Source organism: Scyliorhinus torazame, chromosome 2, assembly GCF_047496885.1.
Source record: "Scyliorhinus torazame isolate Kashiwa2021f chromosome 2, sScyTor2.1, whole genome shotgun sequence".
Taxonomy (NCBI): Eukaryota; Metazoa; Chordata; class Chondrichthyes; order Carcharhiniformes; family Scyliorhinidae; genus Scyliorhinus; species Scyliorhinus torazame.
The window spans coordinates 199,831,567-199,852,968 of NC_092708.1; the positions used below are offsets into that span (position 1 = coordinate 199,831,567).

General features: G+C 43.1%; 1 protein-coding gene across 3 annotated transcripts in view; it reads right to left on the bottom strand.

The window, feature by feature from the left end:
• Positions 1 to 21,402, bottom strand: part of usp40 (ubiquitin specific peptidase 40) — a 199,627-nt gene that overhangs the window by 123,982 nt on the left and 54,243 nt on the right. For all 3 annotated transcript variants that reach the window (XM_072482533.1, XM_072482540.1, XM_072482550.1), the window contains 3 exons: positions 18,001 to 18,147; positions 15,835 to 15,978; positions 9,874 to 10,002 (listed from right to left, as the gene is read on the bottom strand). In XM_072482533.1, the coding sequence (XP_072338634.1) occupies positions 9,874 to 10,002; positions 15,835 to 15,978; positions 18,001 to 18,147 (420 nt within the window). The remainder of the gene's footprint in view (positions 1 to 9,873; positions 10,003 to 15,834; positions 15,979 to 18,000; positions 18,148 to 21,402) is intronic.

The following is a 21,402-nucleotide window of genomic DNA, read 5'->3' on the forward strand; positions in this document are numbered from 1 at the left end:
CCAAGAGCCAGGTCGTTCTGTGTCTGTGTTATATTGCTGGCAGCTGAGCATTAACCCTTACAGCACCATCGTTAAACAGGAAGCCTTACAAAAGATTACTGACCCCTGGGCGCAGCTATTAAAACACCTGACAGAGACCAGACGAGAGAACATAGTGACCCACTGCACGGCTTGGTATGCTCGTGAGGATGAGCCGGCATACAATTTACAAGCGCAATGTCACCTAGGAAAGCAGACAACATTGCATGTCACCCCATTTTTATTTTTCGGTGTTGTGGGATTAGGAATGTTAGTACAGTTGACCGATAGTCAGTGGGACCTCTTCAGGATGGGTTTAACTTCAGAACCCCATTTAACATTGGCCGTAAGACATCCCGCTAAGGCAAAGCAAATGGGAGAACTGATAAAAGAGGCCAGAAAAAAAAGTAATACATCAGATTGATGCTGAAATAGATGGATGAAATTGCCTGATAGAGTTTTATAGCAAACAGGAGGGCAGAGTGACCTGGAAAGAGGAACAATGGTCCGCTACATTTGAAAGCCAACAACCGCCCCGAAACAGCCATCATTTACTCCCTTCAGTCCTGGCCCAGGTGCTGGCACATCTATGGGCCCAGCATAAAAATCATGTTGGAAAGGTACATTCTGCCCCAGCGCATAGGGTGCAGTTACAGAAGAATGTTGCCCTACCCTGCTTGAAACAATACCGGTTGGCACCAGAAGCAGAGAAACGGATAGAGGGAGTGGTCAATGCACTATTACAGCAAGGGCTGCTGAAGAGGACACAAAGCCCCTGTAACACCCCTAAACTCCCTATTTCAAAAGTAGGAAGACCCAACGAGTGGTGATTTGTGCAAGATCTCAGAGCCGTCAATAAAATTGTTATCCCTATTGTTATCTATTGGTGCTGGACACAAATGTCATTTTGTCTTCTATACCACCAACAGCAGACACCTTCTGTCATGGATTTGTGCTCAGCCTTTTTCTCCATACCATTGCACCCGGACAGTCAATATCTATTTGCTTTTACATATTAGAATCAACAGCACACTTGGACGTGCCTCCCGCAGGGCTACACAGAAAGCCTGGCAGTATATGCTGTGGCGGTTAAGAGACTCGGATGAGTGCCAGTTGTCGTCCGGCTCAACATTGTTACAATATGCGGACGATTTATTATTGGCCTCAGAGGGGGGTCTAACTTACCAACAGGATACCCTTTTGCTATTGTCACATCTGGCAGAAAGGGGGCATAGGGCCTCAATGGACAAGCTGCAATTCTGTCAGGAGACAGTTCAGCATTTGGGATTTCAGCTTCAGCAAGGACAGTGGAGGCTTGGGTCTGAACGAATACAGGCTGTAGCAAGGGTTCCAACTCCAAGTACGAAAAAGGAAACGCTCACCTTCCTCGGCATGGTGGGCTGTTGCAGGCAGTGGATACTGGACTATAGGGAGATGGATGCAGTACAGCGCAAGGCTACCCTACAGGACGCCCCTTCAGTTGTTATCTGGACCCCAGAGAGGGAGCAAGCATTTTGTAACTTGAAACAGGCCATGATTAGCGCCCCTGCTTTGGGACTTCCTAATTTCAGCAATGAAATGTGAATGAAGCAGGGGGATTTGCAAAAGGGGTCCTGGTGCAGGAGCAGGGAGAAGGGAAATTACCCCTTGCCTATTACTCGGTCGCCCTATGTGCAGTGGTAAAGGGTATGCCAAGTTGCTTAAGAGCAGTAGCAGCCACGGCCACCATAGTAGAAAAATCAGTACTGCTTGTACTCAACCACCCGTGTACAGTATTGGTTCCTCACTCTGTTTTGCTGCTGCTTAATTCATCCGCAACGCAGCATTTTACTGCGGCTCGACGCACTGGGTACGAGGTAATCCTTCTCTCCAAGACTAACTTTACCTACAAGCAAGCACCAGCTATCAACCCTGCTACACTCTTACCCGCGCCCTCGGAAGAAGAACATTTGTTTCATCATGACTGTGTACAATTGGTTGAAGCCCCCAGAACCCCTCGCCCTGATTTATTGAGACACCCACTCAAAAATCTAGACATCATCTTTTTCACTGATGGGTCAGCGAACCGACCAAATGATACGGCCCTCCTGGCCGGCTATGCAATGGTAACTCCATTCGAGATAGTGGAAGCTTTTGCTCTGCCTTCGGGAACGTCTGCCCAAGCGGCTGAGTTATTCACGTTTACTAGGGCATGTATTCTAGCTAAAAGTAAGACAGTCAACATTTATACTGATTCTCGATACGCTTTTGGGGTAGTCCACGATTTTGGCCAATTATGGAAAAACAGGGAGGTTCATAACTTCCTCCGGCCAACCTATTAAACGTGTTAAATTAATTTTAAATTTACGAGATGCTGTTCAGCTGCCCAGCAAGATAGCCGTTTTAAAGTGCGAAGCGCATACTACTGCAGACAATGAAGTCTCCAGTGGTAATAGATTTGCTGATAAAATAGCAAAAGAAGTGGCTCTCAAACAGCAGCCACAACTGCAAGCTGCTGTAGTAGAACTTCCGTCCACCATAACACAACCAGAGTTAAAGCAGGCACAGGAGCAAGCGTCCCCACAGGAGCGTCGCTCTTGGCCCAAAGCCGGTTGCTACCAAGACAGCCATCAGATCTGGGTCCACCCCGATACCGCACAGTATGCCCCAGAAGTCTGTTTTTGCCACTATGCCGCCTTGCCCATGGGCAGGCTCATGTGGGCAAAGGAGGGATGACACATGCCATATGTCAACAATGGTATGCTCCAGGTATTACGGTAACAATTGAAAAAGTAGCCCGCACATGTATGATTTGTCAGAGGAATAATCGGGGCAAAACACCCACTGTCTTTGATCATCTCCCACAGTCCAAAATGCCTTTTGAAAATTTGCAGATAGATTTTGTACACATGCCGATGGCTAAGGGATTCAAATACATGCTGGTGATAGTGGACATGTTTTCATGGTGGGTAGAGGCATTTCCGACCAAAAGAGATGATGCTAGAACAGTGGTAAATATTCTATTGAAGGAAATAATACCTGGGTTTGGAATACCGATGGGTATTAACAGTGACAGGGGAACTCATTTCACTAGCAAATTGACCAAAACCCTCACAGAAGCCATGGGATTTGATTGGAAATTGCATATCCCACATCAGCCGCAATCCTCAGGAATGGTGGAACGGGTGAATGGAATAATTAAAATGGCAGTTGCAAAAGTGTGTCAACAAAATGGGCTGCTATGGCCAGATGCCATACCCATAGTAATGTATGCCCTGAGAAATCAGAAAAATCGCAATACAGGCTTAACCCCGTATGAGATATTAATGGGACGTCCCATGACAACTGGAACAAAACCCCCAATGACCCCAGCGGCAGTAGCCTTAATATGGGCAGATGAGACGTCACTTAAATATGCCCAAGCTATGTGCGAGACCGCTGGAAAAATACATGACAAGGTGCGACAGGCTCAGATGCATCCAAAAGAGGGAAATACACACCCCTTTAAACCTGGAGGTCAAGTATATGTAAAAGCACTAAACAAAGATTATTTTTCTCCTAGGTGGAATGGACCCTACCAAGTGCTGCTGACAACCTGAACAGCCATTAAAGTAAAAGAAAAGCCAGATTGGATCCACGCAACTCGTGTAAACTATATCATACGGAACTTTGAGAGTACTAGCGAAACACTGCCCTGAAGAGAATGACGACGTTGATGTTTTTATATTATCATATTAATCCAACATCATGTAGAGGGAAAACCGAACACGAACACCTTGATATACATGTCCCACTCATACGCAGAGAGGGTAAATAAATCCAGTTGTTGGATTTGTACACAAATTTCCAGATGCTCGGGGGAGGGCATCCCCGTGCAACCCATCCTATTCACCAGTAACAAGATAGCAGATTGGGCCCTGCGACTGAATAATACAGGGCATGGGGAAGATACACAGGATATGTTAGATTGGAGATCAGCTGGTTATGATATGAATAGGTTTAAAGGATGGTGGTGGCCTAGATTTAATGTAACACGCCAACCGCCCTGTTTGATCCTTCCCAATTATACTGGAGTCCCAAAGGATAGCATATGCTTTAGGAAACATAAAACATATGGGACCTACCCAGTTGGCACGAGTCAGTGGGACCAGACCTTGAATTGGCAACCCCCTATGCTCCGCCTTACAGTAAAGGGCTATTCATCTTTGACTGGTCAGCGGTTGAAAATCAAACTAGTAGAGGCCCCTGGGGAGGGGATCCGATTAGACTAATGATGACTGATAGTAAAGGAAACCTGGCCGCATATAACCGCACATATTTTATCTGTGGACGTAAGGCGTACCCGTGGTTACCAGAAAATTGAGAGGGCTCCTGCTATTTGGTATATGTAGTCCTTTATGTACATCACGTCCAGCAACTGCAGGACCATCCCCATCACAGGTCGACACAAAGTGTTATGACATGGGCACAAATGCTGGGAATCATGATGCCACCATTAGGAATAACCACTAATGCATACGACCTACGTGAATTATGAGACATGCTTGAGCAGGTAGCTAATGACACTGCGGAAGTTGTTAATCAGATAGAAACTGAGATGGTTGCTATAAGAGTGGTTGCCCTACAGAATAGGATGGCCCTTGATTTCTTGTGAGCTGAAAGGGGAGGTACTTGTGCCCTGATTGGCAGTGACTGCTGCACATACATCCCTGATAACTCAGAGAAAATTGATAATCTGGTGGATCACAATCGTAGAGAGGTAGCATGATTGCATGAGGATGGGGGATGGGACTTTGGCTTTGGGTGGTTGGGAACATTAGGACAGAGAATTGTGATTTGGATTATGATCATCGTTGTAATCCTGATTGTCGTATGGTTACTGTTTAAGTGCTGCTCGGATGTTGTCAGGGCATGGGGGCGAGTATGTCAGGTTTGCCTCCGTGGTCCCAGCCACTTAACAATCAGGTGTCTATCATACGTCCATTCCCCTTACATTATAGCCCACCCTTTGCCGCTGAGGAAACTGTAATGTACTAACAATGTGTTGATCATAAGATCAACAAGGAGGGAATTGTAGAAGGGACTTTAGTTGGCGGATTAGTTGCCTTAATACCCTATATTCATTTTAACCAGCTGCTTGACTATATTTCATGGAAATAGGCGCTTGGCAAAGCATGATGGATATTTAGCCTTATTTTTAGTCAAGATGTTCTGTATGAAACAGTCAGAAGGTCATGCAATGTAAACAAGCGTCCAGCTGCACATTGCTTTGCTGACAGCAGACAATTATTATTTTTCTTAGGCGAGGAACTCAAGGCCTGTTATTAAACTCTAACTTCGGCCTGCTCGCTTTTCTGTCTTTTTGCTAATTTAAAGAATGCCTTTTGTCCTAGATATTGCTCACTGTATCATATAAATTGCTTGCCTTACCTTTGTAAAGCGGGGACATTTGGAATGACTGTGGTCTCGCTAATCCCCCCACGAACTTTGTGTTAAATAAAGGACCTTTGGCGAAAACTCGAAGTGCTGACTGACTTATAATTTTTTCAACAAAAAGGCTTCACATATGATTAGCAAAAATTCAAGTGCTGTGTCTCCAAGTTTGCAAATTACACTAAGTTGTGTAGTTGAGAGCAAAATGTTGCAACGAGCTATAAACAGATTGAAATATATGGATGAAACAATGACAAATAGAGTGCAAAATGGGCCATAATGCAGTCATCCACTTTGGATCAGAGAATGATAAATTGGGATATTTTCTAAATGGTGGCAGGGATAGGAGCTAGAGAGTAGCAAAAGGATTTAAGTGCCCATCTACAAAATCCACTAAAAACTAATTCACAAATACAAAAAAGTAATCTGAAACGCTAATGCCGCTATCTCAAGGGATTAGTGTAACTGAAGTAATGCTTCAGTTGTACAGAGCCTTAGTCAGGCCACATCTGGGGTACTGAGTTTAGTTTTGGGCACAGCATTTCATGACATTTATTCTGGTCTCAGAGCAGTTACAGTGCAGAATCACCAGAAGGTACCAGACTTAAAGGGTTTAATTAGGAGGGCAGGGGGCCTAAACATGATTTGTATCCCTCAGAGTTTAGAAAATTGAAAGGTGAATCCAAACAAAGAACAAAGAAAAGTACAGCACAGGAAAAGGCCCTTCGGCCCTCCAAGCCCGTGCCGACCATGCTGCCTGACTAAACTACAATCTTCTACACTTCCTGGGTCCGTATCCCTCTGTTCCCATCCTATTCATGTATTTGTTAAGATGCCCCTTAAATGTCACTATCGTCCCTGCTTCCACCACCTCCTCCGGTAGCGAGTTCCAGGCACCGACCACCCGCTGTGTAAAAAACTTGCCTCGTACATCTCCTCTAAAGCTTGCCCCTCGCACCTTAAACCAATGCCCCCTAGTAATTGACCCCTCTACCCTGGGAAAGGCCTCTGACTATCAACTCTGTCTATGCCCCTCATAATTTTGTAGACCTCTATCAGGTCGCCCCTCCACCTCCGTCGTTCCAGTGAGAACAAACCGAGTTTATTCACCCGCTCCTCATTGCTAATGCCCCCCATACCAGGCAACATTCTGGTAAATCTCTTCTGCACCCTCGCTAAAGCCTCCACATCCTTCTGGTAGTGTGGCGACCAGAATTGAACACTATACTCCAAGTGTGGCCTAACTAAGGTTCTATACAGCTGCAACATGACTTGCCAATTCTTATACTCAATGCCCCGGCCAATGAAGGCAAGCATGCCGTATGCCTTCTTGACTACCTTCTCCACCTGTGTTGCCCCTTTCAATGACCTGTGGACCTGTACACCGAGATCTCTCTGACTTTCAATACTCTTGAGGGTTCTACCATTCACTGTATATTCCCTACATGCATTAGACCTTCCAAAATGCATGACCTCACATTTGTCCGGATTAAACTCCATCTTCCATCTCTCCGCCCAAGTCTCCAAACAATCTAAATCCTGCTGTATCCTCTGACAGTCCTCATCGCTATCCGCAATTCCACCAACCTTTGTGTCGTCTGCAAACGTACGAATCAGACCAGTTACATTTTCCTCCAAATCATTTATATATACTACAAACAGCAAAGGTCCCAGCACTGATCCCTGCGGAACACCACTAGTCACAGTCCTCCAATTAGAAAACCATCCTTCCATTGCTACTCTCTGCCTTCTATGACCATGCCAGTTCTGTATCCACCTTGCCAGCTCACCCCTGATCCCGTGTGACTTCACCTTTTGTACTAGTCTACCATGAGGGACCTTGTCAAAGGCCTTACTGAAGTCCATATAGGCAACATCCACTGCCCTACCTGCATCAATCATCTTTGTGACCTCCTCGAAAAACTCTATCAAGTTAGTGAGACACGACCTCCCCTTCACAAAACCATGCTGCCTCTCACTAATACGTCCATTTGCTTCCAAATGGGAGTAGATCCTGTCTCGAAGAATTCTCTCCAGTAATTTCCCTACAACTGACGTAAGGCTCACCGGCCTGTAGTTCCCTGGATTATCCTTGCTACCCTTCTTAAACTAAGGAACAACATTGGCTATTCTCCAGTCCTCCGGGACATCACCTGAAGACAGTGAGGATCCAAAGATTTCTGTCAAGGCCTCAGCAATTTCTTCTCTAGCCTCCTTCAGTATTCTGGGGTAGATCCCATCAGGCCCTGGGGACTTATCTACCTTAATATTTTTCAAGACGCCCAACACCTCGTCTTTTTGGATCTCAATGTGACCCAGGCTATCTACACACCCTTCTCCAGACTCAACATCTACCAATTCCTTCTCTTTGGTGAATACTGATGCAAAGTATTCATTTAGTACCTCGCCCATTTCCTCTGGCTCCACATATAGATTCGCTTGCCTATCCTTCAGTGGGCCAACCCTTTCCCTGGCTACACTCTTGCTTTTTATGTACGTGTAAAAAGCCTTGGGATTTTCCTTAACCCTATTTGCCAATGACCTTTCGTGACCCGTTCTAGCCCTCCTGACTCCTTGCTTAAGTTCGTTCCTACTTTCCTTGTATTCCACACAGGCTTCGTCTGTTCCCAGCCTTCTAGCCCTGACAAATGCCTCCTTTTTCTTTTTGACGAGGCCTACAATATCTCTTGTTATCCAAGGTTCCCAAAAATTGTCGTATTTATCATTCTTCCTCACAGGAACATGCCGGTCCTGAATTCCTTTCAACTGACACTTGAAAGCCTCCCACATGTCAGATGTTGATTGACCCTCAAACATCTGCCCCCAATCTAGGTTCTTCAGTTCCCGCCTAATATTGTTATAATTAGCCTTCCCCCAATTTAGCATATTCACCCTAGGACCACTCTTATCCTTGTTCACCAGCATTTTAAACCTTAATGAACTGTGGTCACTGTTCCCGAAATGCTCCCCTACTGAAACTTCTACCACCTGGCCGGGCTCATTCCCCAATACCAGGTCCAGTACAGCCCCTTCCCTAGTTGGACTGTCTACATATTGTTTTAAGTAGCCCTCCTGGATGCTCCTTACAAACTCTGCCCCATCTAAGCCCCTGGCACTAAGTGAGTCCCAGTCAATATTGGGGAAGTTGAAGTCTCCGATCACAACAACCCTGTTGTTTTTACTCTTTTCCAAAATCTGTCTACCTATCTGCTCCTCTATCTCCCGCTGGCTGTTGGGAGGCCTGTAGTAAACCCCCAACGTTGTGACTGCAACCTTCTTATTCCTGATCTTCTACCCATATAGCCTCACTGCCCTCTGAGGTGTCCTCCCATAGTACAATTCTCCCTAACCAGTAGCGCATCTCCGCCAAATTGAAACAAAAATAGGATATTCTCACGTAAATAAGTTATTTCTGGTGGGGATATCCTGAATAAGGAGGATAGTCTTAAAATACAAGCTATGTCCTTCAGAAGTTAAATTAGGAAGTCCTTTTTCATGTAAAGGACAATGTAATTGTAGAACTCTCACCCAAAAGACTGTGGGATCCTGTGTCAATTGAAATTATCAAGGTTAAGATTAACAGATTTTTGTTTAGTAAGAGCAGCAAGGGAGGAGGTCTTATGGCCTAGTAGGTAGTTTCTTCTCCCTCAGGGCCGCATCCCTCCCTCTGGGCCAGAAGCTTCGGGTTCAAGTCACACTTAGTGGCTGTGATAGTTGCATTCATAATGTGGCCAAACAAGTTGATTATCAACCTGTATATCTTTCCAATATGATGGCAGGTGGAAAGACCAGGGAGTTTCCTGGTCAGCCATAATGCAGAATGAATTGGCAAACCACTGCAATGCTTTGCAAAGCATAATCATGGCCTAATAATCATGGACTAATCCAATGGAAGCCCATGGTCACCAACGTTCCCTTAGGGCACCATACCTGGAGGAGGAGAAAGGGTATCAAGAAAAATGGAGTAAAGTTGCGTAAATGACACTGGAGTACAGACCAGCAGTCCTCAAAATGAATGGAAGGACAGGCCCAATCAATGCCTATTCCTATGAAAAGGAACAAAATTCATTGAAACATTTAACAACTGATCTGAGGTCACAGGCTCATTTCTCTTCAGAACCCTCTTTGCTACTGGAACTTACTGACACATTTTCATTTAAAAGTTTCAGCCAACAAAAGCAAGGCATTATCACGGATGGCTAGGAGAAGGTAATCTGGAATGTTAGAGAAGAACTGCTGGATCAGCCACACAAATGGTTGGTAGCACAATTACATATTGCAATATATTAAACAAGTGTTATAAGCTATCCACCTTTTAATATAAATTTTAATCAAAACGACTATCATGAAGACACTCACTTGCTGATTTTGAATAAAGGATCAGAGACGTTCACTATTAAGTTTCTCAAGAGCAGTAATATGCTTTTATAGTAATTTACTCACAAGAGAGAACCAGCTGCCCAGTTGGTCAATGTCTTTGATGTATGCATGGTAATGCCCTCCATAACAGCCTCCTTTGTGGATGATTACAGAAAAGAGTTCGTATTCATACTCAGAATCTGGCAGATCATTCTATGAGACAAAACAAGGAAGGTGTGATTTTCACTAGCTCTAGTTTATTAGAACAGCCTGGATTAATATGGCACCTATAATGTAGCAACATGTCCCAAGAAACTTTGCAAGAATGTTATCAGAGAAAATGTAGCATCAGGCCAAGTAGACAGATATTAAAACAAGTGACTAAAAGGTTAGTCAAAGGGTTAGGTTTTAAGGAGTGTCTTAAAGGGAAGCGATGCAGAGAGGTTAGGGAAGGAATTCCAAAGCTTATATGATCAATATTTACTAGATATTTAATACTTTACACTATTTTAAGTGCTAATTTTAAATAAACCAATGATCCTTTTCCCTTTTTCTAAGATAGGAGTTTCAAATTGCAGAATTATCAGAATCTTCCTGGAAACAAAGAACTTGCCTTTATTTGGTGCCTTTCACATCCTCAGGATGTTTCAAAGTGACTCAAGGTGCAGTCTGCATTGTTTTTTGCTCAACACACCAAAAATCTCTCACAAACAATGAATGAATGATCGACCTGTTTTAAAGTATTAGTTAAGCAACAAACTGAATAGGCAGTTAAGTCCTCAGTTTAACTTGCCATCTGAAGGACTGTACCTCAGATAATTTAGTGCTCGCTCAGTACTGCATTCAAGTGCCAGCCTAAAAATTATGTACTCAAATCCTGGAGCAATTGTACCCTAAAATTAAGTCTGTGCAACTAGAAATGTTTCTCATCAGTCAATATGGAGAGTATTTTCCTGCCTCGTACTGCGTGCCATTTTAAGATAGACAAACAAGGTGGCTGCACAGACACTGGCATTTAATGTCTTGTGGCCCTGTTGCGAGTCTGCTCCAATGAAAATTTCTCTATCTGCACAATGGACAAACATATCAGATTTTACAAAAATATTGTAAGAATTTGTGAAACATCAGTTATTATCGGAAACATTTAAGTGATAATTTTGTCAAAAGGTTCATCAATCTGAAACATTAACTCTAGCTTCTCTCTTCAGATGCTGCCTGATCTACTCAGTAACTGTACCATTTTCTGTTTTTATCTCAGATTTCCAGCACCTGCAGTATTTTGTTTTCTATAGGGTCTTTATTGAGGAGTAGAACATAGAACATAACAGCGTAGTACAGGCCCTTCGGCCCTCGATGTTGCGCCGACCTGTGAAACCACTCTAAAGCCCATCTACACTATTCTCTTATCGTCCAGAAATCTATCCAATGACCATTTGAATGCCCTTAGTGTTGGCAAAGTACTTAAGTGAGGAAGTTAACCCTTTATAACATATTAATTAAGTATCAATTCTTAACATCACATCTAGGCTCCACATATTATGAAGAACGGCAAGGCCCTAGAGTGGGGGCCATAATGATTTACTAGAATACTCCATGGGATAAGAAACTTCACATGGGGCTGGGGGGAGGATACTAGAGAAGCTGGGGTTGTTCTCCTTATATCAGAGATTTGATTAAGGTATTGAAAACCATGAAGGTTTTTTCAGAAAACTGAAGAAATTGTTTCCATTGGCAGAAGGCTCAGTAAGCAAAGAACAGAGGTAAGGTGAGTAGAAAAAAATCTGAAGCAACCTAAGCAAACATTTTTCACACTGAGCTGTGATCTAAAATGGTTAGTGGGTTGTAAATTCAACTGCAACATTCAACAGGGAATGGATAAATACTTTAAAAATATCAGAGTGCAATGGGTAAAACGCAGGGGGGTGGCACTAATTCTACCAAAGAGCTAGCACATTATTCTGATTTTTTTGAAAACAGAAAGGTTGAAAAAGAAATGTGCACCTTGTTGCAAATTTGCATCAAAGCAATCAGGCACCAAATGCAAGGAGGAATGAATGGTTGCATGACTATGACTGACAGCATTGATTGTGATGGTAAATCACAACTGATTAAAGGAAAATCTGCTCTCACCAATGGACAGTAATTTCAACTTTTCTGTGCTGCCAGAATAAGCAAAGGAAAACTTTAAAGAGGAAATTTGAGGTGGGGGAAAGACTGAACTTTTCAATCAGATTCTGCAACCCGATAGGAATAAAAAGAATTTCTGTTGAGTTGCTACTATAGATTCTTCATTTGCAACTTCACCCACAGCTCGGCACTGCTTTGCCGATATCAGTGGCAAGCTCATTTAGGGAGAATATCCACAGATTTGACGGTATGGCATTCAAGTTATATACAAAGAATCTGCAGCAGGAACACAGGCCAACCCGTCTGTGCTGTTCACTCTTCATGCAAACAAGTCTGGATATTTCCTTTCAGCCTGCCTGAAATTAGGTCAAAATGAATAGAAAATAGGATTGAGGCAAAAGAACACAACAAAACTCGACATCAACAGAATAAAAGTTCACCTTTACCAATATTCCTGCTAAATTGCACAGCCTGGAAGGTACTGCACAGGCGTTGCTCCATGTTGAATCACATGCATATTTTTAAAACATTTACAAGTATATGCTCACTAAAAAAAACTGGCTGCACAACAAAAACATTTTCACAACGTACCTTGTCCCCTTCTTATTTTGCAATAAATAGTATGGGAAGTACAAAATAACAAAGGTATATGTGTATTTGAATTCCACCATTCTTATCTGAATTATAAGAGAGTTGAAGTCCTAATCCAGGACGAAAGTAATTCCAGTGCACTGTAGTGCATTAGCAGAGGTCTGAACCATCATTTGAGATATCATACTAAGATTCTGTTCCGTGTATTACAGGAGGACAAGTGCATCCTTAAGATCCTGTAGAATTATTCAAAGATAAGCAGGCAATTCTCCCGGTGTCCTAGGCAACATTCCACTTTTAATTAACACAATCAAATGTTGGTCATTAATCTCAGTTTGTGGTATCGTCCTGCAGACAAAACAGCCATCATGATTTTCCTGTTAACTCTCACTGTACTTTGAACAAATTGCATGTCAAGATCTTTGAAACATTTTCTAAAGGAACAATAAGGCACCCTATAAAGGCAAATCCTCTGCATTTATCCTTCTTACAGAGGAGTAATATTTCCCTTTGAAAGATTAGTAATTGCAGTGTGATGTAGGATGATTAATCTGCTGTTTGATATGAAAATCTCAGCAGTCATCATATATTAAAAAATCAGCTCGAAAAAGATCAACTTTAACATCCTTCTGATCTTGAGTGTCTATTCTATTTTTTAAACGATTTGACTGTGAGTATTGAAGACTCGAATAGAAAGATATGGATTGACATAAATAGGGATAGTAATGAAACTGGGAGGAAGTTTAATCATGGCATTTCAATGATGCAACACAGCTGAAGCCTAGGATGTCCCTGTTGTATTATACCAGTATGTCGATAGGTTCCAACAGGAAATAGTCACGGTTTTTCACTTTAAAAAAAAATACTTTGGACTGAATTCTCCACCGTCGGGATTCTCCGTATTGCCAGGATCCCGGGGGTTTCCCAACGGCACAGAGCTGCCCCACAATGGGAAACCCCATTGACCAGCCGGCGAAACAGAGAATCCCGCCGGCGTGCTGCACCATCCCACCCCTTAGTTTTGCTTTCCATGCCCTACTTCCATTCCTTGGCCTAGCAAGATGAACAATCCCTCCCAGTGTCTGTGTGGGTCTCACCCCACAACCCAAAGATGTGCAGGTTAGGTAGATTGGCCACGCTAAATTGCCCCTTTATTGGGGAAAATAATTGACTACTCTGAAATTATCAAAAAAATAATTTCAAATTCTTGCCTGAATAACAGCACTTGAACATGGATATGTTACAAAGACTGCCATCATCTTTTGATTTCATTTTTCTTTTTGGAGTAGTAATGTGGCTGAAGCATTTACTCAATCGCTTTGATAAATCGCTGCTCGAAATTTATTTTGCGCATGTTTTTGTTTCAGCGATATCATCACAAGTATGTACCCATGATCTTCCACAAGGCTGTTCTGGCTTTATCATGGCATCCTCATAGAATCCATACAGTGCAGGAGGCCATTCTACCCATCAAGTCTGCACCAACCTTCTGAAAGAGCACTCTACGTAGACCCACTCCCCCACCCATCCGTGGGCAGCACGATAGCACAAGTGGATAGCACTGTGGCTTCACAGCGCCAGGACCCCAGGTTCAATTCCCCGCTGGGTCACTGTCTGTACGGAGTCTGCACGTTCTCCCCGTGTCTGCGTGGGTTTCCTCCGGATGCTCCGGTTTCCTCCCGCAGTCCAAAGATGTGCAGGTTAGGTGGATTGACCATGATAAATTGCCCTTAGTGACCAAAAAAAAGTTAGAAGGGGTTACTGGGTTATGGGATAGGGTGGAAGTGAGGGTTTAAGTGGGTCGGTGCAGACTCGATGGGCCGAATGGCCTCCTTCTGCACTGTATGTTCGATGTTCTATCCTTGTAACCCCATCTAACCTGTGGACACTAAGGGACAATTTATAGAATCCCTACAATGCAGGAGGCCATTCGGCCCATCAGGTCTGCACTGACCCTCTGATAGAGAACCCTACCTAGGCCCAATCCCATCCGATCCTCGTAACCCCATCTAGGGGCAATTTATCGTGGCCAATCCACCTAACCTGCACATCTTTGGACTGTGGGAAGAAACCAGAGCAGCCGGAGGAAATCCATGTAGACACGGGGAAAACGTGCAAACTCCACACAGTCACCTGAATTAACCCGGGTCCATGGCACTGTGAGGCAACAATGCTAACCACTGTGCCACCGTGCTGCCCCTCTGAGGGAAATAACCCCGAGTTATTCTGCAGTTACAAAGTTTTATTCCTATTACATAGACTGAGGAAGTAGCTGGATTTTTCTACATGCTCATAACAAACAATATCAACATCCTGCCTTGTGGAAGATCATGAGCACGTACTCATGGCCAAAGCCTTTGCAGTGATGATATGGTTGAAAAAGAAATGCTGTCCAAAATAAATGTCGAATAGGGATTTCTGAAAGAGAATAAATATAAGGGGAAAAAAATCAGGAAATCATAGAATCATAGAATGTACAGTGCAGAAGGAGGCCATTCGGCCCATCGAGTCTGCACCGGCTCTTTGAAAGAGCACCCTACCCAAGCCCACACCTCCACCCTATCCCCATAACCCAGTAACCCGACCCAACACTAAAGGCAATTTTGGACACTAAGGGCAATTTACCATGACCAATCCACCTAACCTGCACAACTTTGGACTGTGGGAGGAAACTGGAGCACCCGGAGGAAACCCACGCATGTATGGGGAGAACGTGCAGACTCTGCACAGACAGTGACCCAAGCCGGGAATCGAACCTGGGACCCTGGAGCTGTGAAGCAATTGTGCTAACCACCATGCTACCGTGCTGCCCGTAAGAGCTGCGATGCATTGGCCGGGAACCGAATCCGGGCCACCCACGTGGCAGGCGAGAATTCTACCACTGAACCACCAATGCAAACAAAATGCAGGTAGTCATCACGTTCTGTCATCATGTTCAACTGCTCATTATTCATGTGAATATGCCAACTGAATGGCAGCATTAAAGGGCCAGATCTTGCCCACACACACTGAGGACAGCTGTCAAGATTCTAGTACTCTTCTGACTGAAACTAGCTAATAACACAGACAAATAATCAAACTTGATGCGCAAGTTTGCAGGAGGTGATATCGCAGTGGAGAATCTCACAGGCGTTCATTGCATAAATTCACTGTGCCACACAGGAGATTTGGTTAATGATATCCTTCCATCTAAAACTCATGTTGTCACACCAACTTCCCCAGGCAAAAAGAAAAAGAAAATTGTCCGTTGTAAAACATTATGCTGCCACCAGAGTCAACCCTTAAAATCATGGGACTCGCCAAAATTGAATCAAAATTGTAACTCACCTGCTCACAGAAGGGCCACATATCAAGCCTTACTGGAAAGGAGTAGCATCCTGTCTCCTTGTAACGCTCACATTTGACAAAATCAAAGTTGAAACGTAGCAACGAAATGGTGAGGAACGTAGGGAGATGCCGTAGCTTCGCTTCCTGCAAAACAAGAGGGACAGATAAACATGGTTAAACCGGACTCATACCGAATGTCAAACCTGCTTTTCAGAATTACATCCAATATACAAGCCACTGGCTTTCTAAGGCAAAAATGAAACCTCATCAGCAAGACTTCAAGTTTTCACAATTGGGCTAACAAAAAAGTACACATACTGATTTGATTCTTTCCAACTATTGGAATACTTTTGGTGGTACAGAACTTGAATATTTTGGGGCGAAAATGGCATGCCGTAGAAGCTTTTCATCTTGTGCTCATCAGGACAGACACAAGGGCCGGAATCCTCTGGCCATTTGTAAGGACGGGATTCTTTGGGCTCACTAGAAGCGCAACCCCGCTAATGGGTTTCCCAGCGGGGTGGAGTGGCATCAAAGGGAATTCCCATTCACAGCGGCGGGAGCAGAGAATCCCACCGCCAGCAAACAGCTCGCTGTTGAATCAGCAAAACTTAAGTTTAAAAATCGATTCTGAACAACTGACATAAGTGTTTGTTACTCACCAATATTTGCTGTTACCTCAGATATAAAACCATGCAAGTCACTACATGCAGGCTAAAGCATTTTGGTGCAAATCATTTAGAGCTAAAAATGAATTGCAAAATAAAAGGATATAACAGGATACAAATGCAATACTGAAGCAAAAAGTATACAATGCCCCAAATCTTGCTGCAGCAGGGCACCTCACAGCATGCACCATGAGTTCCACCTTTCCCTCCAACCTTATGACTTTGAAATGTGAGCCGTCAATGGTGCAGTACAACAAGGCATCGGAGACCTTTGTGAATGATGGTGTTAACAGTGTGTCATATCTCCCTAACAAATGAGATTTAAGGATTGAGTAAAAACACAGCAATGACAGTCAGAGCATGCATCACAGTGTGGCGAATTAGAGCCAAATCAGCTGCAAAAAGAGGGAAATGAAACAAAGAGTGAGAGTTTCTAGATTTCTTTTGATAAATGTAGAGTACCCAATTCATTTTTTCCAATTAAGGGGCAATTTAGCGTGGCAAATCCACCTACCCTGCACATCTTTGGGTTGTCGGGGCGAAATCCACACAAACACGGGGAGAATGTGCAAACTCCACAGACAGTGACCCAGAGCCAGGATCGAACCTGGGACCTCAGCGCCATGAAGAAGCAGTGTTACCACTGCGCCACCATGCTGCCCTGAGTTTCTGATCTTTGATGACCAATTTACTACATGCAGAAACTAGAATCAACATATTTAATAATTCCCTTTCTGAGCACAAGAGGTTGACTGATTGTTTTAACAATGTGATAATCCAATGTGAAGAACCAGCTCTAAATTTCTGCAGTGAATTTAATGCACCAATCCAGTAAATTCTTAAAAAGAAAGGTAGGCAAAAGGCAAGAGGCTCTGTGGGTGTGTGTGAAGTCAATGAGTAATATTGGGTATTTTCATATGTATTGGGCAAAATCATCATTCTACTGATCCCATAGATTTTCCATATAGCAAACTAGGTTAAAATTGCCCCCATCACCTGAATTTAGCCTGTTTTCCAAAGAAGCATTTTTGAAGACATGTTAAGATTTGTCCAATTTTAAATCGATAGAATACAAAATTCTAACTTCTCACAGGATAGAATCATAGAATTCCGACAGTGCAGAAGGAGGCCATTCAGCCTATCAAGTCTGCACCGACCCTCTGAAAGAGCACCCTACCTAGGCCTCCTCCCACGCCCTAACCACGTAACCCCGCTTAACCTACACTCCTTAGGACACTAAGGGGCAATTTAGCATGATTAATCCACCTAACCTGCACATCTTTGGACTGTGGGAGGAAACTGGAGCACCCGGAGGAAATCCATGCAGACACGGGTGAAAATGCAAACGCCACACAGACAGTCACCCAAGGTCGGAATAGAACTCTGTGAGGCAAAATATTTTTGATATTGTCATTCCAATTCTCTTTGGGAATATGTTCTATGGCTATCCAGGACCTCAAGAAAAACAAAATATGTTTAGACGTTGGGGCAAGCTTACCTTAGTTGCCTTAACCAGTTTCTCACATCTTCCACACTGGTAGAGATTATCATTATCGAAATGTTCTTCTTCAACATAGAAGGCACACAGAGCTTCTTCCAGTCCACTGACACCCTTCACGGCCACAGTCAAGTCTAGGAAATCCTCCTGCCAATTAAACCGATTGTATCCATTATAAAGTCAATGGAAGTAAGTAGAAAAGGAGAACATTTTATTTTTAAAAAGAAAAGAGCATCGACGATGTGGTAAATAGGAGTAGAAGAACAAAGGAAACAAATTACCGATGTAATCCGAAAACAAAATAATGGGAAATAGAAGAATTAGTCAAACTGTCTGAGCAGGAAATTGAGCCCAGTTGTTTAATGTCTTATTGCCTTTGTGGGAATGGACAATGCGTGAATTGAGGAGGAGGATAGAGGGGAGCAAGACCAAGGGGCATTAGTTTGTAAGGAGTATAGGGGCTTGAACATAAAAGTAGCAAATGGGCTCAAGCTCAGAAAGACGTGGAGTTTAGGAGTGGGAATATTCTGCCTCAGAAACAGCAGGGGAATCATGGCCTGGAACGCAATTTTGGAAGTAGCATGGAAGCAAATGACAGATAACGCTTGCAACACGAGTCCATCTTAAGGGACTGGCTAAAAATATGTAACCTGTTCCTTGTTATTCTGTTCGTGATCTAACTGCATGCTTCATCTTTTCTTGTATGTATGTTTGAGGGAGTGGGTCTTTTGTTGTATTGACATTTTGGATGTTGTATAAACATCTTTCTTTTGATTCAAACTCAGAATCTTGTGTTGTGTCTATTCTTTAAAATCACAACATTCAAAGGGTTTAAAATACTCCTGAAAATACATATCTTGTGGCAGTCAACCAAGAAGTGAGGAGAAAGGTGAACAGTTACCCATCCGCAACAATGTAAAAAAACAAGGTGGTTGTGTTAAACTTGCATAAAATCCTAATTCTGCCTCAACTGGAGGACTGTGTCCAGATTTGGGCACTGCACTTTAGGAAAAATGTGAAGATATCAGAGCGCCAAAAAGATTCACAAGAATTATTCCAGAGATGAGGGGCTTTAGTTACATAGATAAATTGGAGAAGTTGTGATTGTTTTCCTTGGAAAAGAGAAGGTTGAGAGGAGATTTGACAGAGGTATTCAAAATCATGAGAGATGTGGATAGAAATCTGGAATGTGCTGCCCAAGAGTGTGGTGGAGGCAAATTTAATCAAGGAATTGAAGCCGGAATTGGATAATTATAGGAAAAAGAACTTGAACTGGTTACATTCCAGCTCAGAGGTGAGAGTGCCACTGAGCCAGTTCGACATAAAAACTTGAATCATAATTATAATTCAAGAACTGCGCCGTGTAAACAGGATTTGTGTGGCGCACACAATCGATTATCAACCGTTTATTAACAACATATATGTTAGGGCTCCTGCAGCATTTCTGAGATCAAAGGATTGCCGCCTTTATAAATCATAGATTCATAAAATTTACAGTGCAGAAGGCCATTCGGCCCATCGAGTCTGCACCGGCCCTTGGAAAGAGCACCCTACTTAAGCCCACACCTCCACCCTATCCCTGCAACCCAGTAACCCCACCTAATCTTTTTTTTTGGACACTAAAGGCAATTTAGCATAGCCAATCCACCACCTGCACATCTTTGGACTGTGGGAGGAAACCAGAGCACCCGGAGGAAACCCACGCAGACACGGGGAGATCTTGCAGACTCCACACAGACAGTGACTCAAGCCGGGAATAGAACCTGGGATCCTGGAGCTGTGAAGCAACATTGCTAACCACTATGCTGCTGTGCAGCACGGGGAGGTTTATGCACCGTACAGCAGGGTCAAGGCAACTTAGTGTTTGATTAAATCAAAATCTGTCCTATTGAACAAGATTTTGGGATATTTCTGGTGTTTTGGAGATTGAATTTCACAACTTTGTTCCGTATTCGGTAAAAATAATGTACATGATTGGTATATTTATGTTTTTTTAAAATCACCAATCTTTTTCAAAACTTAGAATAACATGCCATGCAAGTTGTTCCAACTGGAAATAGATGCCCTGGTATTTAGCAGGTGTGAGATGAGGAAGTGGGGCTTCATTTCTACTTGATATCAGTTCTGCACTTTGATCACACTAAGGAATGATCCAGAGTTGGGATAGGAGTCATAAGGTTGCTGGAATTTGCCATTAGGAAGGCTATGCTTTGTTATGTCAACTCTATGGATAAGGAATTTGGGAATTCGGCAGATATGTGAAATGCAAACAATAGGTTTGACAGAACTAACAGTGGAATGTGTGGTTTGGATCACAAGCGGATTCTTAGGGTCTATCTGAACAGAGGAGAGGATGGGCAAAGCTGCATCAGCACGTTCAAAGAGGAACAGAAGAATATAGGAAACAGAAGCACAAGTAGGCCATTCAGCCCCTCTTATCCTGTTCCACCATTCAATGGGATCATGCTGATCAGTTCTTGGCCTCAAATCCACTTTCCTGCCTGCTCCCTATTACCCTGGACTCTCCTATAGTACAATAATCTGTCTATCTCAATCTTGATTATATTTAATAATTCAGCCTCCATAGCTCTTGGGAATAAGAAAATTCCAAAGATTCATGGCCCTCAGAAAAAAATACTCTTCATTTCAGTCTTATTCTGAAACTATTCTGCCTAGTTCCAGATTGCCGCACAAGAGGAAACATCCTCGTTGCATCTAATCTGCCAAGCCCACCTCAGAATCTTATATGTTTCGATAAGATCGATTCTCATTCTTCTAAACTCCTATGGATATAAACCCAACCTGCTCAATGTTTCTTCATATGGCATCCGCTTCATCCCAGTAATCAACCTAGCGAAACTTCTCTAAACTACCTTCAATGGAAACTTTGAATACTTTCTCAGAATCTCTACAAACACTCAAACTGATGTTCAGTACTTGTCACGGACAAGATGTAGGTGCTTTCTTACTTCCCATTAACAAAATCTCTTGTATGGAAAGAGAAATGTGTTTTCTTACCCCTTCTGGTGTGCATTCTAATTCAATAATTTCCTAATTTCTTTAACCTTTTTGAATTTAGAGTTCTCAATTATTATTTTTTTTCCAATTAAGGGCCAATTTAGTGTGGCCAATCCACCTACCCTGCACATCTTTAAGTTGTGGGGGTGAAACCTACGCAGACACGGGAAGAATGTGCAAACTCCACACGGACAGTGACCCAGGGGCGGGATCGAACCCGACTCCTCAGTGCTGTAGGCAGCCGTGCTAATTCTTTGATTAGATGTGTCTAATTCAGCCTTTAAATATTTTACTGTTCTCTGGAGTAGAGAATTTCAAGATTAACAGACGTCTGAGAAAATAAATTCCTAATTTCAGTGTTAAATGGGAGACACCTTATTTCTA